The following is a 19,249-nucleotide window of genomic DNA, read 5'->3' on the forward strand; positions in this document are numbered from 1 at the left end:
GAACCGCTAAACCTCTTGGTCTCTCCATCTGCAAGGAAGAGAGGAGGGGAGAACGCCACCGCGTGGCGTGTTATGTCCACAGAGGTTAGAAGTTGAGTAGTTCATGTGTCCGATGGCCGGTTACGCTTTGTGTGAAAAAGTAGAAGCAAGCTGGCTGTTCCCTTCATCTGCTCGGAAGGCATGAGGTCGGAGGAGGTGGTGGAGGGGGGCTTTCTGATTAACGTGCTCTGTCAAAGAAAACGTTATGATCACAGCGAAACAAAGGGCTCATTCAGTGCTTCACTTGCAGGACCTCATATGCCCCCCAGCGCACCCAGTGGGTAGGTCCTGTTATTTGCATTAGAGCTAGTTACCTTATTAACTAGCTAGTTGAGTGGTTCAAGGTGACACGACTAGAAAATGATGCACCTAGAATTTGAATTCAAAGTCATCTAGCTGCAAAGTCTGTGTTCTTAACCACTGCCCCATCCTACCCTTCCACCTTGCCAAGCTGCTCGGGTGCGGGGCGGGGGGGAGGATGACGGGAAATCCAAATTCGCGGGACTCTGTCAGCCCAGGAGGGGGGCGACAGACATGGGCACCACAGCTGGATTCCCAGGGTTTCCCCTCCAGCTTGCCCTAAAGAGAGTTCCCAGCAAACACAGGATCCCAGAAAGCTCTCAGAGGCAAGAATTCTCAGCTCTTTTACTGATTCCCCCGGGTTGCAGGGGGAGGGGGCGGGGTGTGTGTGAGCTGGGCACAAAGGCAGGATAAAGGTAAACTTTCTGCGTGTGAGAACCATTCCCCCCTCCAAGGGGCCGTGTCACACTGTATGTCACCGTCATCAAAGGGGCTGTGCATAAACCTGAAAAACCAAACGGACCTGTCTGTAGGTGTTACTTATATCACAAGGCTACAGGTGCCTTTATTTCCACTGTACGCCGGTGCTGGGAGCGCCTGCCTTCTCTTGCCTTGAAAACCTCCTCTTTGGACCCAGCACCGCTGTCCTCAAGTAAGCACCTTTTCTTTGCTCTTTTGGATGAATTGTAAGGGGTGTCAGGGCTTAGAGGCTCCGGCTGGGACCTGGGTCTGGGGGTCTGTCCCCGGCTCCAGACTGCCCGCCCTCCTGCCATGTCCATCAGTCACAGTGCCTCCCGGGAGCTGTTTGAGTGGGATTTAACTGCTTGCCTGAGAGAGACATTTTTCCATCCTCAGGCTGTGTAGCCAGCCACCCACCACCGCCATGGGAGCCCCCACTGCCTCTGGATCACTTGATTAAACCAAGGGGAACTAACTAAGAGAGAATGCATACAGGCACTCTACTCTCTACCCTTCCTAAAGCTAACCTTAGGAAGGGAAGCTGGATTTTACACCAAAAAATATTCAGCTTCAAGGAAAGTCCACCTCCTCCTGCCTAAACGCCTCCTTTTCCCATCGGCCTGCTCATGGACCCCCCACCTTGAAACAGAGAAGATAGCTGCTTTGTTACAGATTAGGGCGTTTTTCAGGAGATTGTCTTACATAATAGCTTAAAGGAAACCCGTTCTGCCCTCTCACACCACCTCCATATAGAATGTTTCCAGAAAAGCAATGGTTAGGGTTTTTCCACTGTATTTATTCTCAGACCTCTGCAAAGACTCTGCAGTATGTGATGTTCTTGTGCATTCGCCCCCTGCTGGCAGCCACCAGTAGCACATGCTCCCTTCTCCAGCTGGAGCTGGGGACCCACGTTCATTTGGATGTGCTAAGAATTTTACAAACTGGAAAGGTTATCAGAGATCATTAGGGACAACCTCTTCACTTTACAGATGAGGAAACTGAGGCCTAGAAAGGTAAAGTGATTTAGGGAGACAGCTTCACGTTTTAGTCTAAAGACACAGGGGTTGTTTGCCCCCTCTGAGTGAAAGCTTAAATCTTTTGTCCCCATGTTCTCTGTGAGAATGTTTTTCATGATTCAAGGTGCTGTTGACAAGAGTTTTCACAGATTGGTTTTCTTCTTTTCAAAGAAGTCACCTGAGTAGTAACCTTTTAGATATATTGACAATAATTGATTTTCTTTCCCCCCGCTGGGACAGGAATGGACAAACGTATTATGCCTACTCATCTACATATGTTATCTAATTTGGTTAAATCCTTGGGATATCCTGAGTATTGTGTTTAAAATCCCCATTTTAGAGATGAGGCATTTTAAAGATGAGCTCAGAGAGGGTCATGGATTTTTACATAACACACTTTGTATGAAACAAAAATAAAGAATAAAAAATACAATTTCGGCAGGCTGAGTAGTAAGAAATGTGTCCCACGTCCCTTGCCTTGTGGGTGGCAGAGGTGGGATTTAAACCCCAGTGGATTTAATCCAAACCAAAGTTGATGAGCTTTGTACTGGAGCCCACAGTAAACTATACGGCGTACCTCCTATGAGTCTTTGCTGAATCTTTAGAAAAACAACGAAAAACAAACTAACTAGCAAACTCCCTACACAAGCCAAAGAAAGATGAGGAATCACTTGGCAAGACGTCAGCAAGGCAGTTCTCACAGCTGCTCTGGTTTCTCCCAGAGCAAACACTCAGGCAGCCAACCCACAATCCTTTAGTAGCAAGTATTGAAATAGTCCGGTGGGTTTTCCTTCATGTGTCCCTTCTTAGGGAGGTCCAAAAGGTGGGAAGTGGACCCTGCCTTGCCCGCAGGGCTTGGGACCTGATGGACACTGGGATATCGCTGAGGCTTTAGAGGACAAAAAGCCTTATTTTTCCCAGTGAGGTTGCCCAGGCGGTGGGATCAGGGAAGGCCCTCCCTGGCCCCCTTCTCCATGGTTTACACCCTCACAGCCTTGTTCTGCCCAGTGATGTTTTAGCACGTAAACAGCCAATGTGTAGGTGCTTCACTGGGTGGATTTTTGGTCACGTGCCCGAAGTGAAGTTGATGATCTCTGCCAGGGTCAGGAAGGAATTTTCCTCCTCTGGCTAACTGGCCAAGGCTGGGTGGTTTTCTGCTTCTGCTCTCTCTGGAAGGCTGAGCAGAGGTGACATGGACACCACACCTGTGACTGCTGCCTCTGACTCATGTGAGGGCGGGAAGCCCACAGGCCTGTCTCTCTGACTGTGTGGACCCTCCCCGTGCACCTTGGTGAGTGAGCCGACTCTCAGAAGGGATAGGAAGCCTCTGCAGGCGCTGGGGACCTGAACGTCCACGCCATTCCCAAAGGTCCAGCCAGCCTTTCTCGTGCATGGAAGAGAACCCACTTGATTCCTCCCCCTTGTGTGGAATGTGCCTGAGACTTTCCTACTTATTAGGCGGCTAGAATGTGGACTACACTTTGGGGAAACTGATTCCAACTGCCGTGGGTCTGTGGATGGGCCGTGAGTGAGGGTCCAGAGTACTTAAGGCGCCTGGCTAGCCCAGGCAAAGAATGTCCAGAGTCCACAGTGGGCATAGGAGGAAAGGGAGAAGAGAAAATTGGGGGAATTTTTAGAGCTAAAAGTTTCATCTCTGTAGTGATTGAATTGTACTCCAGTTTGGTGAGCTTACTTGACTGCACCATCCAACTATACCACCGTATATATGCATGTGCGTATGCGTGCACATGTGTGGATGTGTCGGCCCACTCCAGTGGGTTCCTGCAGAAAGACACGCAGCTGGGGCATGTCTTGGAGTCCACCTCACCAGTGTGTCCATTTAGCAGATGAAGAACTGAGGCTCGGCAAGGAGCAAGAGGCAGAATCCTGACTCCCAGCCCAGCGCTCTTTCTGTGATGACAAACCAGCCAGCCCCTCAAAAAACAAAAATGTGTGGTTAGAACAGCAAGCCTAGGACCCTCCCTACACATCCCTTCTTGTCCTGCTGCCGATTCTACTTCTAACACAGTGCTTCTCAACCTTTTTTTTTCTTTATCACCCCCTCTAGGGAGCCTTTTTAGATCATTGTTTATTAATTGTACCCCTTCCATGAAATGTTAATATCACAGATTTACTGTTTACCATTTACATACTATGGCCTTTTGGAGGGTCATAAAGGATTATAATGGCTAAGATTTTTCTGACCCTCAAGAACCAATCTTTTCCCTCTAGGGTCACTGTCCCCCCGCCACACTGGGAATACATATTCTAACTTCAGGCCTGGCCTTACATATCACTGGGCATCAATGTCTTCACTGAGAAAAGGGTCCTCAAATAGCTGTTCTCTCCCACCATCCTGTTCCACCTACATTAAAGAAATCTTAAGGGCTAAAATGTTCAATTATTAAAAGGACCATAGAGAGCCTAAGAAGCTGGGCTGCGGAATACAAAGCAGCCATTATTCCCGAACTTTCACACCTAGTGCCCACTGGCTAAGTGGCCGAGGTCTCTTGTGGAGAATCCAGAGTTAATAACACCCCGTCCTCCCACTGCAATAGCAAAAAAAAAAAAAAAAAAAACGGCCCACTGGCTAAGTGGCCGAGGTCTCTTGTGGAGAATCCAGAGTTAATAACACCCCGTCCTCCCACTGCAATAGCAAAAAAAAAAAAAAAAAAGCTGCTGCCTTTTATAAAACACATCTTTCCACAAAGCAAAAGATAATTACAGAAGAAAAATGCATGTTGTACACCTGAAGACAGCCCTTTAAGAAAACCTGATGGACATAATTTGCCATAGAAGAACCACCAAAGGGAATCAGATACAGACGGTGCTGTGTACAGCCCTGGAGAGATTACAGAGCAAGCCAGTGGGCTGGTGCAAAAGGAAGAAAACAAAGAAGGCTTTAAAGGAGGTAAATATCATACTGGTCAAAAATATTCCTAGTTTTTATATGATCAAATTCAATTTACCAAATGACTTTTGAGAGCTTTGCTAGGCAGAGATGAGAAAGAGTGCACTCCTACCGTCACGTTATGTATCTGGAGGATTCCTAACTGACACCGAAGACCTGGGAACTGTTTTCTATTTTCCTCCACGTGGAGACCACCTCTCCTTTCTCCAAGCCCAGCCGTGAAGGTCATGTCAGAGGCCTGCCATTCTCTTCCTCCATTTTCTGAGCCTCCAGCCCAGAAGGGCAGGGGGCATTTTTACCTTGAGCCCTCACTTAGGAGAACTTTTCTGGGGTCATGTCCAGAAAGGGGCTTTGGGCTCCGGGGGCCCTTCCCTCCTTCATAATCTCCCACCCCCATTCCCTCTTCATCCAGCCACCTGCTCTGGATATAAAACCAGTCAATCCGTGGGAAAATCAGAGTCCAAACCCAGGCAGCCTTTACTTCTGTTTGATATGGCTCGCAGCGGGAGATCTAAGAACGTGATAATCTGCTGGGCACGTTAACCCTCTCCAGGCACCAGGAAGGAGGCTTCCTAGTGAGGTCTGGTGAACCTCTGATGATGCCCAGAGAGGGTGCCTACATGTGAGAATTTGAACTCAGTTATTTATTTATGTCTGGAGCACGGTTCTCATGCACATCTGATAGTGGTGATGATAGGCAGATTTGCAAACATCCCCAAAGAATTGATCTTTGGTTCTGGAACCACACAATCCTTGCCCCTCTCGGTACTGAGGTCCTATTTGATGTGTAAGTGAAACTGGGATGCGTCTGTGAACAGATGAGGCTGTGAGTGTTTTTAGAAAGAGAAGCAGATGGGTTGAAAAAAAACTTAAGAATTCTGTATACCATAACGCTGTGTGACTGACAAAGTTACACAAATTTCCTGGGCCTTAACTTTCTCAGCTGTAAAATGGGTGCAGGGAAAGATTAGACCAACTCAGTACTTTCCAACATGCGGTACTCCGACCACTCATGATACGTGAGATAAATCTGGTCAGGTGTAGGCAAGCTTTTTCTTAAAGCACTAGATAGTAAATATTTTAGGATTTGCAGGCCTAAAGGCAAAAATCAAGTACATTATGTGTACATTTATATAACCATTTAATATGTAACCATGTAAAAATGTAAAATCATTTTTAGCTGTGGGCCATTCAAAAATAGGTAGTGGGCTAGATTGTGCCGGTAGGTTGTAGTTTGTGAACCTCTGATCTAGGCGGTGCACGGATGACTAATTTTTATTTCAATGCTTATGTCTTTATTTTTATGTATCTTAAACAAATGCCGACTTTCCATTTATAGTGGTGATGTAAAGTTTTCCTTTTAAATAAATGTGGTTATGTTAAAATAAAAAGGGAAGTGATTTTTTTAATATATTAAGGAAGTTATCATGGTGGCAGGCGAATGACTAAAGCTTGGGAAACACTGGACGAGATGATTAATAAACTCCTGACCATCTAAAATTCCATGCACTTAATAACCTGGAATCTAGTCTTTGCTTTGACACTTCCCAGATGTGTGATTTTTGAGCTGCTGTGTCCCCTTTGCAGAAGGGAGTAGAACCACGCTATCTCATCAACATTATTGCGATAATCATAATAGAAGTTGGGTGAACAGATTTTTCTAATTCACCAAACATGAATTCATTTTTTTCTGAATTGTGGGAATATGGGAAACAGCAAAAGGAAACTTGAAAGATGAGACTGGTGGGGCAAGAATGCTTATGAGTAGAAGCCCCAGCCCATATTTTTCTATCCCCTTTCCAGCCTCGACCAGTCATCTTCTCCCAAAGCTTCCCACTCGCCAGCATGTGCAGCAATTAGGTTCATGACTTCTTAAACAGACCCACCTGCGTTGTCACCCAGACTCCAGCACCTGCCACCTGGGTGCTCTGCAGCATGTTACCTGGAATCCCAGAGCACCCAACCCTCATCTATAAAAACAGAACCCACACCAGAAACTGTCTCAGAGTGGTTGCCCTGGGGGCACCATGAATAATGAATGTAAACTGCTCAGCCCAGAGCCCTCAGTGAAGCAAGTATGTTACAATTATCACAGGTCTTCACCCTCTTATCCAAAACCCTGAGGCGAGATGTGCTGAAGAATTCAGAATTCTTCAGGTATTAAGAAGGTGGCACAGGGTATATACTGCAGAGCACAGAATACCCCTCTCAAGGTATTGTCTGCTAGGACTGCTTAAATGCATTAATATTTCTGCAGTGTATCATATGAATATTCATCGAGTAGAACAAATAAAACTATAGCTATAGCTATAAAACTACATAGCATATCTATAGTTGTATATGTTTAATAAATGTATAGTATTTAGTTTATATACATATATAGAAGTATAGATATAATATATATTATAATTATATATAAAAATTTTATAACATCAATTCAGGACTGTTTTTGCTGGGAAATAAGTCGTAACCACACACACACACACAAATATACTTTCAGTTTCAGAGCTTTTGGATTTCAGAATTGTGGATTAGTGTTTGTGGGCATATTCATTTATAATAATTCTTGCCCTGTTTTCAGAAGTATATATATATATTTTTTGGCCACACACCATGGGGCATGAGGATCTTAGTTCCCCAACCAGGGATCAAACCCCCACCCCCTGCAGTGGAAGCGTGGAGTCTTAACCACTGGACTGCCAAGGAAGTCCCAGAAGTATATTTTTAGACATTGTAATCCAGAGTTCAGGGCTCACTTGTGAGAGAATAGGAAAAGTAAAAAAAGAACATTATTATATAATAAAAGCCTTCATCCTCAAATCCCAGCTTTGCCACTTACTGGCCATGTTACCTGGACAATTGTCTCAACCCCTCTGCCTCAGTTTTCTCATCTATAAAATGGGGATATACACACAAATCTCACAGGATGTGGCAAGGATTAAAAAATGTCACCGTGGGCTTCCCTGGTGGCGCAGTGGTTGCGAGTCCGCCTGCCGATGCAGGGGATACGGGTTTGTGCCCCGGTCCGGGAAGATCCCACGTGCTGCGGAGCAGCTGGGCCTGTGAGCCATGGCCACTGAGCCTGCGCGTCCGGAGCCTGTGCTCCGCAACGGGAGAGGCCACAACAGTGAGAGGCCCACGTACCGAAAAAAAAAAAAAAAAAAAATGTCACCGTGGAAAGCACTTAGAGGGGTGCCTGGCTCCTGGGAGAATGCATATTTGTAAGTGTTTGCCGTCATTACTAAAAACCAAGTGTCGCCCTGCTGGGGGCTCCTACAGTGTGGCTTTCTTCCTTCATCCGCCTCCTCACAGCCTCTCCTGCCATTACAGGGTGATGTTGGACTCAGTGACACACAACACCTTCCTGCCCAACGTGTCCTTCTGCGACCCCCTGATGTCGTGGACTGACCTGTTCAGCAATGAAGAGTATTATCCTGCCTTTGAGCATCAGACAGGTGTGTACGTCTGGAGAAGCTCATCTGAGCTGGGACAGACTGGGGCAGGAGGTGGTGCTGGCCTCAGGCGGGTGACAATGCCATGCTGTGGGCCTGAAAATGCCAGCTCTCACCAGAGTTAAGGGCAGAGGGTCACAGGAGACCCAGGCGGGAGGAAGGGCCGCTTCTGCAGAGAAAAAAGCACTGGAATCCTCGCCCCAACCTTTTCCCAGCTCTGTGGGCTTGGGGAACTCCACTAACCTCTCTGAGCCTTATTTTGCTAATGGGTAAAAGGGAGATGATAACACCAATCTCTTGGAGTTATTATATTTAAACAATGTAATAGAAAGAAACCCTTAGCCCGAAGCCTAGTACACTGTGGTTGTTCGATCATTGTGGCTTTAGCCAACATTTGCTAACTACTAGTTGTGCCCCAGACTCTGTACCAAACACCCGTCTCTTCCTTATAGAAGCCCTAGGAGAAATTACTAATTATTATTCCCATTTTATAGATGAAGAAACTGAGACACAGAGAAGTTACATGACCTGCCCAAGGTCTCACAGTTAGTTAAGTTTCATGCAAGTTGACTTGAGCGTCTGCACTCTTAACTATCTTACATAGTCATCTTATAAATGACGTAACGCTGTGATTATTGGTATTAATATTATAGATAGTCTCTGAGCTTCTATTTCCTTATCCATAAAGCAGGGATGATGAGAATTACTGTGAGGATTAAGGGAGCCAAACTGTGAAATGTATAGCCTGACACCAAGCAAGTGCTCAGTAAACAGGAGTGTCCTTGCTGTCCCCCAGGCTGCCCTCCGCACACTTCCTCCTCTCTCAGCCCAGTTTTCTCCTCCTAAAAAGGAAGCACGGGGCCTTGTGCAAGCCCCATGCCAAAGGGAGGCCAGCTAAGCTTTGCCCCAGAAACCCTCTGTGGGCCTCTGTCCCCAGGTGCTTGGGTGACTACACATCACAGCAAGCCTGGCTGACTGCTAGCACAGCAGGTGTACGCCCCACGGAGGGTGATGCAAGCACTGATCGAGCCCTCAGGCCTCACCACCCAGCCTTGACCCTGTGTGCTCTGGCCCAGCGGGGCCCACACTCAGGGTCAGGAGGCCAGCAGCCTCCAGAAGAGGCCAAGCCTCTGAGGACACTGTGAAATGTGCATCTCAAGGAGCCCCTGCCTCCAGGCCAGAGACCAGTGTTGCACAGACAGACCTGAGACACATACTTACAAATCGAATCCCACACCATCCCCCAACCCCACACACGACACACTTGTATGTATGACATCGCTCACTCTCACCAGGGTCCAGATAATTGCACATGGACCTGAGTCATCCAGCCGCACATTGTAATTCTAAAGTGGAGATAGCAGTAATGCCTATCTCGCAGACTTGTGAGGGTGAAATGAGTTAATAGGTGTGAAGTGTCTGGGACATGGCAGGCACACAGCAAGCACACACAAGTGTGTAAAAATGAAGGGTGAGCTTCAGTTTGGGTTGAAGAAAAAGTTCTGGCGGTGGATAGTGGTGATGTTTGCACAACAATGTGAATATACTTAATGCCACTGAACTGTGCATTTAAAAAGTACAGACCCAGCTTTCTCCTGTCTGAGGCCTCTGCATTTCCATCAGTGTAATGAGGGATTGGACCAGGTCCTTGCTAGGATCCCTTCCTGAAGCGTCTCTGATTCCTGCATCAGGCAACATCACAGAGGTAGACTGCATCCCCCACCACCCATTGAGAGACTAGAAATTCCCACCCAGATGTGAAGACAAAATGTCCTCCGAGAGTGGCCCCGCTTCCTGACGTTCCCCGAGGGAGGAGCCAGGCTTTGGGCTTGTCCTCTGGCCCTCTGGATTTCAGAAGGAGCCGAGTGTCTCTGAGCTCATAAAGGTCAAGGGTGGGTGTGAAAATTTAGTCTCAAATGAGGGCCCGGGCTCCCTGAGTCCCACTGGTGGGAGGAATGCCCTGCAGTGCCTTCTGTCTTTTTGTCACCCCAAGAGGTGACACATGGGTCTGAGTGTCTGCAAAAACCTTCTCTGAGAGGGATGCATCAGGGGACAGCCAGGTTCTCCAGACACTGCTCTGCCATCTGTCCTAAGGTCCTTGCCCACCTCCCAGGAAATTCCAGCTTGAATTCAGGGTTGTCCCAATGGCAGCTTCCTGTTTGGGCCTGAGGTCAAGGGCTGGTGTTGGCACCCACCAGCCCCATGACCTTGGGCAGGTTTTCCCGAACATCTCTGAGATGTGCTCTCCTCAGCTGAAACGGCATCCACCTTCCAGCGTTGGGAGGATTGACTGCGATTCCACATATAACGTGTTCAGCAAAGCACCTGGCACTTGGCAAGTGGTCACTGTAGCCAGCTGGCGGAAAAACAGCTTTCTCTCTGCTCGCTTCTCTTTTCATATTGAACTAAAGCAGCCCGGGTCCCCATCTCAGCCTTTCCAATTCAGAATGTTGGCAGCTTAGACACTTTGAGACCAAAGGGAGAGAAAGGGAGAAAGAAATGATGTGCCCTCTGGATAAATGATGTCCGTGAGAGTGCAGGGAGGAATACGCAACCTAGTTGGGATAACCAGCTGTTTACTGCCTCTTAACTGGCTTTAGCAGGGGGCAGCTGAATCTGTGTCCGACGTGTGTTAAGTGCGCAGCATCTGGCCTCTCTTAGAAACAGTATAGCCTGCTACATGGCAGGCTGGCTAGTGAGCAGTCACAGACTGCAAAATGTTCTAGAATATCATGAGCTAACCCTGGCCTTCCCTTCAGCTTTTAAAGTAAAGAATTACAGATACTGGAAAATTTTATCAAAGAGGGACGTAGCGGGGAAGTGCATAAATTTCACAAGCGTGTGATATTTTGAAGAGATTATTTCTCCAATCAAGTTCCAGTAGCCAAGCATCTGACAAGCCATGGAGTATCCTGATCTCACCCCTACTTTCTGGAACTCCATCCTGGCCTCCACACACCCACACACCCCTCCCCTGATTGCCAAGGTGGCCAGGCCAACACTCAGTAGGCCTTGGCTTTCGAAACTTCCTTATACTTTGTGGCAGAGGTTTCTAGGTTGAGGCAGCTCTAGGGGTTCCCAGGAGGTCCCTCGGGGACCTGCAATGACAGCTGAGAAGGACAAGCTTTAGGTCCCCCTCTCCACCTCCCTCCCTCACTTTGATTCGGAAGATAGTACAGCATAGTGGTTACTAAGGCTTGGCTGCAGGAACTGAAATCTGCCTATATGACCTCCTCCTCACTCAGCCACTTACTCCTGTGTGACCTCAAGAAGGGATTTCGCCATTCTTTGCCTTACTTTCATCATTTACTTTGTAAAATAAGCTACGTGATCTAGGACCTCATAGCATCACGTTGAGGATGACATGAGAAAACTCAAGGAGTGTAGCGTGGTAACTGGCACGTACTAAGTGCTCAACAAATATGTTAGCAATGGGAGATTTTATTTGAAGACAGAACTGTTTCTTAAAAAAGAAAACAAGGTGCAAAACCCTGATCTTGGGTATTAACAACCAGATGATCAGGAAGAGAGGCATCTGGGTCTCACAGGGGCTTTTCTTAGGCAAGACTCTGGTTCAGGGTATAGAAGTTTGAGATCAGATGTGACAGAGAGTCTAGGAACTTCTAAATCGAAACCAGATAATGAAATACAAAATCATTGGAAAGCCTAAGGTGAGCCCCGTGGCGGTAGTCACACCCCAGGACACCCCCAAGGAGAGACCTCACCATCAGCCACCTCTAGTCTCTCCCACACGCACCCAAGCCTTTGGGCAGCTGTGGCCCCAGGACGGCTCGGGGCTTGGTGCTCTCTGCCCCTTTCTAACCACACTCCCATGGCCTCGGCTCTTTGCTGATACCCAGCCAGCCCTTCTCGTCTCTTCTCCACCCAGTTTCTTACACTGCTCCAGGCTTTTTTTTTTTTTTTTTTTCCATCTCATGGTCTAAATCATTCCACAGGCTTGGAAGAAAAGCCAAGAAGGACTATTGGATGGGGCTAGACCAGCTCAGGAGGGAAACCTAGAAGCAATATGTCATTTCAGATCTCTCCTCATAAAGTCCTTCCTTTCGGTGACAAAGCCACAATCGATGGTGCCCGGCGCTATCCAGTCCACTCACTGGCCTCTTCAGCGCTGCTCCAGGCAAAAAAGACTTTCCCAATTCCCAATGCTAATAAATCATGTTAATCGTGGTCCAGTCCATCTAACTCAGGCCTCCTCTGACCCAAACTGTCTGCCTCACTCTCACTGAGTTTTGGGTTGCTTTGTTCTGCTTGTCCCTCAGCTAGACTGAGGCCCCAGTGGAGATGGCCTCATTTCTCTGAGAACAAATGTCATCCCCAAATAATAACTAATTACAAGTGATATATGGAAAGCTTCCTGTTGTTCAGATAACTGGGCTAAGTTCTTTACATGCATCATTTCTCTTCCAATTCGTAGCAAACTCCATAAGAGGTAGGTACTATTATTATTCCTGTTTTATAGATGAAGGAGGCTGAGGTCCAGAGAGGTTAGGAAACTTTGTTAGGATTGCACAGCTAACAAGTTGTGGAAGCGCAATTAACGTAGTGGTATGAGTAGCCCTGATATTAACAAGTATAAATGGGTGGTATTTAATGGGCACTTACTACCTGCCTGTCCTTTTCCAAGCACTTTCCATGTATTGATTCACTTAATCTTTTTAACAGCATTATGGGGTACGTCCTAGTATTCCCATTTTGCTGAGGGAGTGAGAAACAGATGCCCTTGGAGGGCATACAGATGCCCTTGGAGACCCTCTTAGGGTCCCTAGGAGGCAGGACCACTAAGTGTGAGATCACACACCCTTTCAGCTTTTAGGGGGAATCCAAATAACAGGAGCCCTGGTTTCAAGTTCTAGAGCAGTGATTTTCAAGGAGCCTTCTGGGAAGGCCATATAGTACCTTTCCCTAACTCCCAGCAAAGCAGTACTGCTTTTTTCCAGAGAAGTTTCAATTTGAGGAAAATACTATTCGACTAAAAATGTTTAAAAGCCTTAGCATGCCTGCTGTAAACAATAGTCTTGAAGGAGACAACCGTCCAGAAGCTTGGGAAGTTCTTCCTCACAAAGTCACTGCCAGGAGTGAGCCAGCCTGTGGAAGAGTTTTGACTGACCCTCAGAGTGGTTTTTAAAAATTAAATAAGTCAGCACTTAAAAATCATGAGATTTCACATAACAAATCTGGGCTTGGCAACACAGGGCCCACCTTCCTGCCTGGCAACAGCCAATTGGAGCTGGGCCACCACTGTCCACTCGGCATGAACTTGCCCATTCCCACTGTCCCCATCGGGGGCCACTTTGGGCATGGACATACCCTGCTGACCCTGTGGGAATCTGAGTGTGCCAGCCAGCTCCAAAACTTAAGGCCTCCCTCCAAATTGCACTGCATCCCAGGTTACAGCATCGGTTGTGAGCATTTCCCCCCAGAAGTGCTGAAAACTCCCTGTAGCCCCTTAATTCTTCTTGCCAATGCAGCTAGCCCTTAAACAAGTGTCCTGACCTACTTCTGACTTCAAAGGAGCTGGCCAAGGCTGCTGTTTAATCGTGGCCTGTGGACCTTTGGATTAAGTCTACCAGGTACAGGACATCATCTGTACCCAACTGGTGAACATAGGCAGAAGGGCCTCATAGCTCAGCTTCTCCAGAAAGTCTAAATTATTTTGTGAATAGTAGGCACATTGAGGCAAACACTTTACATTTCCAGACAATACAACCTGTTAAAGATAATATATTCTCTGGGTGTATCACCCTGTCTGTATTTTCCCTGAGTTCATCTCTTCCGAGTAGTGAAAGGGTCTCCATGTCATTCAAACACTGTCATCATCAGTATCTCTATCCTTCTGACTTTTCAAACCTAGATTATATACGTACATTATATATATATATATATATATATATATATATATATGTAATATATATAAATAAATACACGTAATATGTAAAATATATAACAATACATACACATACTATATAAATATTTATATAAACTATGTGCATATATTTTAATATATTTATATATATATATACACCTTCATCAGAATTGTTGAGTCAGTCTTCCAGATGTGTGTCCAGTCTGGTCCTTGCCAAGCAAGAAGAGTGAGGCAAAGGTGATGCAAACTTCCCACATCCAAAGGTGGAAGAGTTGGTGGAAGAGTTGGTGGAGGCCTAACCCCCTTACCGACCAGCCGCGTGGCCTGAGTCACGTAACCTCTCAGAACTTCAGTTTCCTCCCTGTGAAGTGAAGATAATAAGCGGCTGTCCCCTGGCTGGTCATTTCACCTCCGGAACACCCACAGGGGGCTAGGCGGGCTCCGCCCTGCTGACTCAGGGCGAAGAGGCAGAGCTGGCCACGCCTCTGTGGGACAGCAAGCCTCCGTGACAGGGGCAGTGAGCTGGGTCTTGAGGACGAGCAGCAATTACTTAGAGAACAGGAGGGGACCGCACCTTAGGTGACCAGAGGCGCCTGTGCAAAGACGCCAAGAGGCTTCCCTCTATGCTGGCGCTTCGCCCTCCACCTGGCTGAGAACAGCTACTTTGCTCGCGCTCGGGACGGACTCCGCTGGCGAGGAGAGCCTGCCGTGCTTGGCCCTGGCTCTGGCCTCCCCGGGGGACGGACCCGAGCCGCACACGAAGCCTGATCTGCGGGGAAGCTGCCGAGGAGAGATAGCCGAGTGGACGGAGGCTGCGCCAGCGACACCTTCCCAGGGTCAGTGACACTCCTCTGAATCCCTTAGGCCCTCGCTGGCCTCCAGAAACAACATGGCCGTGGCCGTCTCCCAGGGCCAAAGAAAATGACTTGGGGGTGGAAGAGAGAGAGGAGGGGCCCGGAGACTTGGCGCACGCTTTCCATGGAAAGAAATGAAGTGTGCCCTGCAAGGGCAGCACCCCGATAGGCATCTGCGGCGGGGCTCAGCTCGGGACCCAGGGAGGAAGAATTTCAAGGCTCATAAACATCTCTCGTGGGAATACCAGCGAAGTGGAGGCCCCGGGTTTACTCCAGCTAGAACTCGGCACGTGAAAGCACAGGCCAGAAGGGGGAAGGGCCTCCAAGTGTTCCCAGGAGACCCTGGCACCCCCAGCGGCTGATGGGGGCCCCTCCTCATCCAGCAGGTAGAGGCCACAACATCAGCCTCCACCATCCTGGCCGGATATCAACTCTTTGACTCACACACTTATAGAATTCTGATTAAAACCCTAAATTTAAACAAACCTGGGATCTGGGACCTGGGACCCTTTGCAGCAGTGTTGGCACCTGGACAAACGTGTCCTCCAACAACAAAATACCAATGAAAAACATTATGAGGGACTAAAAATAACTGCAGGTATGTGCAGTTGGGGCAAATGATGAACAATAAGGTACAAAAAGGCCAAAATCCAACCGCCACTTCTGAGGCACTGGAGCAAAAGCAGGGTCCTGTGCAGGATGCCTGCGCTCAGCTCCACCAAGGGGGTGGGAAGCCGCCCCTCCCGCCTGACCCACCAATTCGCCCGACCCTCCCCCCGTTTAAGGGACCAGGTTGACCCTCCTCGGGGATCAAGCAAGGGCATCTGTTTCTTGTTCTCACTCCCTCGTGCTGCAGCACAAGTCCCAAGAAAGCCTTGTCTGAATTCCTCGTCTGGCTTCTTATCAATTTCTATTGATTGAAGAGTCCAAGGACTCGAGTCTACAGCAAACCTAGTGTTCAAGTTTGACCTCAATCCACTTCACGGTGGGAAGAGAGATTTCTGGAAGGCCTCTACGTTTTAGGGGGAAATCCGAGGAATTAGAGCTTATGTAGATCAGGGCACATAGCAGCCTGGCCAATACACAGGGGGTGCTTAGGGGCAGAGAAGCCATCTCCCGCCTGGGATTAGAAGCGCCACAGTTCCTTTGGGGACAGGGGCAGCCAATGCAGCATTTAAAGGGGGAATCATAACAGCCTCGCTGCCGTGCGCTGTGGGGTGTAACTCGTGAGTGACACTTTCTGTCGTCCACACAGCATGAGCCAGTCACCCCTGCCTGCCTCTGCTGCCTGCCTTTCTCCTCAGCCCTTCTCCTTCTCTCTGGCTCTGTGTCTGCCTCCACTGTCTGATCTCTTCTCTGTGCTGACCTCTGAGGACCAGCATGATGGAACGGAAAGAGTAATGGCTTTCAAGTTCAGACTGGGGTTCACATCCCACCTCTACCCCACACTGGCTGTGGGATCTTGGGCAAGACCTCCATGACCTTCAGTCTCCTCATCTGTGACCTCCTGGGGGACAGGGACCAAACCTCCCATTCATCATGAATTCTCAGATCAAAATTTGTTGCTTCACAAATAGAAGGTATTCAGTGGTAATCTTCTAGACTCTGTCTAAGTACCCTAAATACTTTTACATGTATTAACTCATTTAATCCACAGACCAGCCCTGTGATGTAGGTGCTATCATTGTCCGCATTTTACTGATGAGGAAACTGAAGCTTTTTGAATGAATGAATGAATGAGCACTATGGCAATGGCAAGAATTGTTTATGTCAAAGTACCTGACCAAGGACCTGGTACCTCACATCTTCCATAGCAGATCTGCCACCCCTTTGGTTTCTCCTGGCATTGGGACAGTCTGTTGAGCACCCATCTCTGCCCCTGGGTTAGGCACAGCCTCCTCTCAGCCTCCCAGACAGGATGGCACACACCTCTGTCTGGGGCGTAGGGGTCTTCACTGAAGGAGTGAAGGGAATCTGCCCTCTGGATAGAAATTCCTCAAAACAGCACCAAAAACACAAGATACAACCAACGCTTCCACCTCCCCCTTCCCCTGGAGGAGTGTGCTCTGGTCATCCAAGGTCTGCCAGATGCTTGGGCAACATTTCAGCAGCCCAAGGCCCTCAGCACAAGATGGCCAGGGGCAGCACACAAACCTATAGCCAGTGCTGGTCAGCTTTCCATAACAGCAGAGGGAATCAGATCAGCCTCGGATGGTGCCTGGCACACCACAGGCATTTGTTTTTGTTGACCAAAAATTTCGTTGAGGTTTTTCTGTAAGATGGCGTGGAAAAACCCGAATGAACTTTCTGGCCAATCCTATAATAAGTATTGAATTAATTGATAGCTTTCTATGCACCATATAGTTTATAGGCGTTAACCACAAACTCCAGAACAGCCCTGTGAGTGGAGCATATTATCCCCATTTTACAGATGAGGAAACTGAGGCTTAAATGTCTATGGATCTTGTCCAAGTAGAAAGCAGCAGAACCAGGATTTGAACCCAGATCTGTCAGGCTCTAAAGGCTATGCTCTTGATGTCCTGTTGTCTGAAACCAAATACCTGAAGGGACTTTTTCTTTCCTTCTCCCCTAGTTCCCCCCTTTCAAGGAGCTCCCTAGCCAGGACCAGGTCTCTCGCCCCATCATTCCCTCTTTTGCCAGCAAGGCCACTCATAGGATCCAGTCCCCTCTGGTTTTCACTGCAGGACAGAAGGTGACCAGGACCCCAGCAGAACAACCCAGAGCTGGAGGCCCCTTCAACTCATTGGACAGAGGATGAGGATGTTAGTAAAACTAGAGCCTCCTTCGAGGGACTTCTAATCCTCTCCTGGCTGTCATCCCTCACTTGTCTCTTCCTGGTGCAGCCTGTGACTCCTACTGGCCGTCGGTCCACCCTGAGTACTGGACGAAGCGCCACGTCTGGGAATGGCTCCAGTTCTGCTGCAACCAGTATAAGCTGGATGCCAACTGCATCTCCTTCTGCCACTTCAACATCAGCGGCCTGCAGCTGTGCAGTATGACACAGGAGGAGTTCATCGAGGCAGCTGGTGTCTGCGGGGAGTACCTGTACGTCATCCTCCAGAACATGCGCTCGCAAGGTCAGTGCCAGGAGGGCTGGGCTTTGAGGACAGGGGCCCGGTATTGGGACCAAATGACCTCTGAGGTCCTTCCCTACCATATGACTCACATGGCGAAATTTTATTAGCGGCAACTCTCTGTTAAACCAAATCCCCGGCTAACCAGACCTTTCTGTACCCAGAAGCTCTACCATGCTAGAATCGGATGGGAGGTAAAACAGAGTGAGTTACAAGGAAGCAAGCTGAGTACAGTTTTTTAAAAAAAGAAGAAGAAAGAAAGAAAAAGAAAACTAAAACATGTTCAAGGACCGCCCAGAAACCAGGCTGATACAACAAACTATTATGTTCATAAAGATTGTTAACCATAAAGGGTGGACAAAAAGAGACAGCTTCTGCTTGACATTTTATTAAGCAGAAGGAGAAGAAAATTCACGAGACCTTTTCCCTTCCCTGTTTCCAGAGGTGTCCGACTAATTGCCATTTCCTTTTATCACATTCCTAATGGTCAAGGATCGAATGGCTGCAAGGTGGCCCCAGTAGCATTATTTAACATCAACATGCTCTCCAGGAGTAGAATGTTGCTGGACAGGTTTTTTAAACCCGGAAGCATTTTTTGAGAACATACAATTCTGTATCCCCATATCACAGAGAAAGGAACTGAGGTCCTGAATGGTTAAGTGACTTCTCCAAGGTCAACAGGGCTGATTCATGGAAAGTCAGTACAAAGCAAGGACTGTGAGATCAGAAAGACCTTTGCTCCAACCCTGGCTCTCACACTTCGGAGCCGCAGGACCTCTGGCGAATGGCTTAACCTCTCTGAACCTCCACTGTCTCGCCTCTGTGGTGGGCTTATGATACACACCTCCCCGGGCTTCTTGACAGGATTCAGTGAAACATTATCTGGCACAGCAAATAAGTTGCAAATGAATGGCAACTGTTTTTGTCATCATGAATATAACCAAGAGGCAGAAATTTTTAAAAATAAAGAAACACATCTCAGCTCAATTTTAAGAAAGACCTTTCTAAAAGTTAGCACCTTCTTTTAAAAAGGCAGCTTCGGGCTTCCCTGGTGGCACAGTGGTTGAGAGTCCGCCTGCCGATGCAGGGGACACAGGTTCGTGCCCCGGTCCGGGAAGATCCCACATGCCGCGGAGCGGCTGGGCCCGTGAGCCATGGCTGCTGAGCCTGCGCGTCCGGAGCCTGTGCTCCGCAACGGGAGAGGCCACAACAGTGAGAGGCCCACGTACCGCAAAAAAA

At 48.1% G+C, this 19,249-nt stretch overlaps 1 protein-coding gene across 4 annotated transcripts in view; it reads left to right on the top strand.

The window, feature by feature from the left end:
- The first annotated feature begins 863 nt into the window (after positions 1-863).
- ELF5 (E74 like ETS transcription factor 5) overlaps positions 864-19,249 on the top strand; it is a 29,200-nt gene continuing 10,814 nt past the window's right edge. Inside the window, exons 1-3 of one of the 4 annotated variants that reach the window (XM_007468069.1) lie at positions 881-991; positions 8,056-8,180; positions 17,780-18,013. In XM_007468069.1, the coding sequence (XP_007468131.1) occupies positions 8,060-8,180; positions 17,780-18,013 (355 nt within the window). In that variant the 5' untranslated portion in view covers positions 881-991; positions 8,056-8,059. Of the gene's footprint in view, positions 992-2,982; positions 3,106-8,055; positions 8,181-17,779; positions 18,014-19,249 lie in introns of those variants that run through there. The other 3 variants (XM_007468070.1, XM_007468071.1, XM_007468072.1) reach the window with 3 other exon arrangements.

This window comes from Lipotes vexillifer, unplaced genomic scaffold (genome assembly GCF_000442215.2).
Source record: "Lipotes vexillifer unplaced genomic scaffold, Lipotes_vexillifer_v1.1 scaffold451, whole genome shotgun sequence".
In the NCBI taxonomy this organism is placed as follows: Eukaryota; Metazoa; Chordata; class Mammalia; order Artiodactyla; family Lipotidae; genus Lipotes; species Lipotes vexillifer.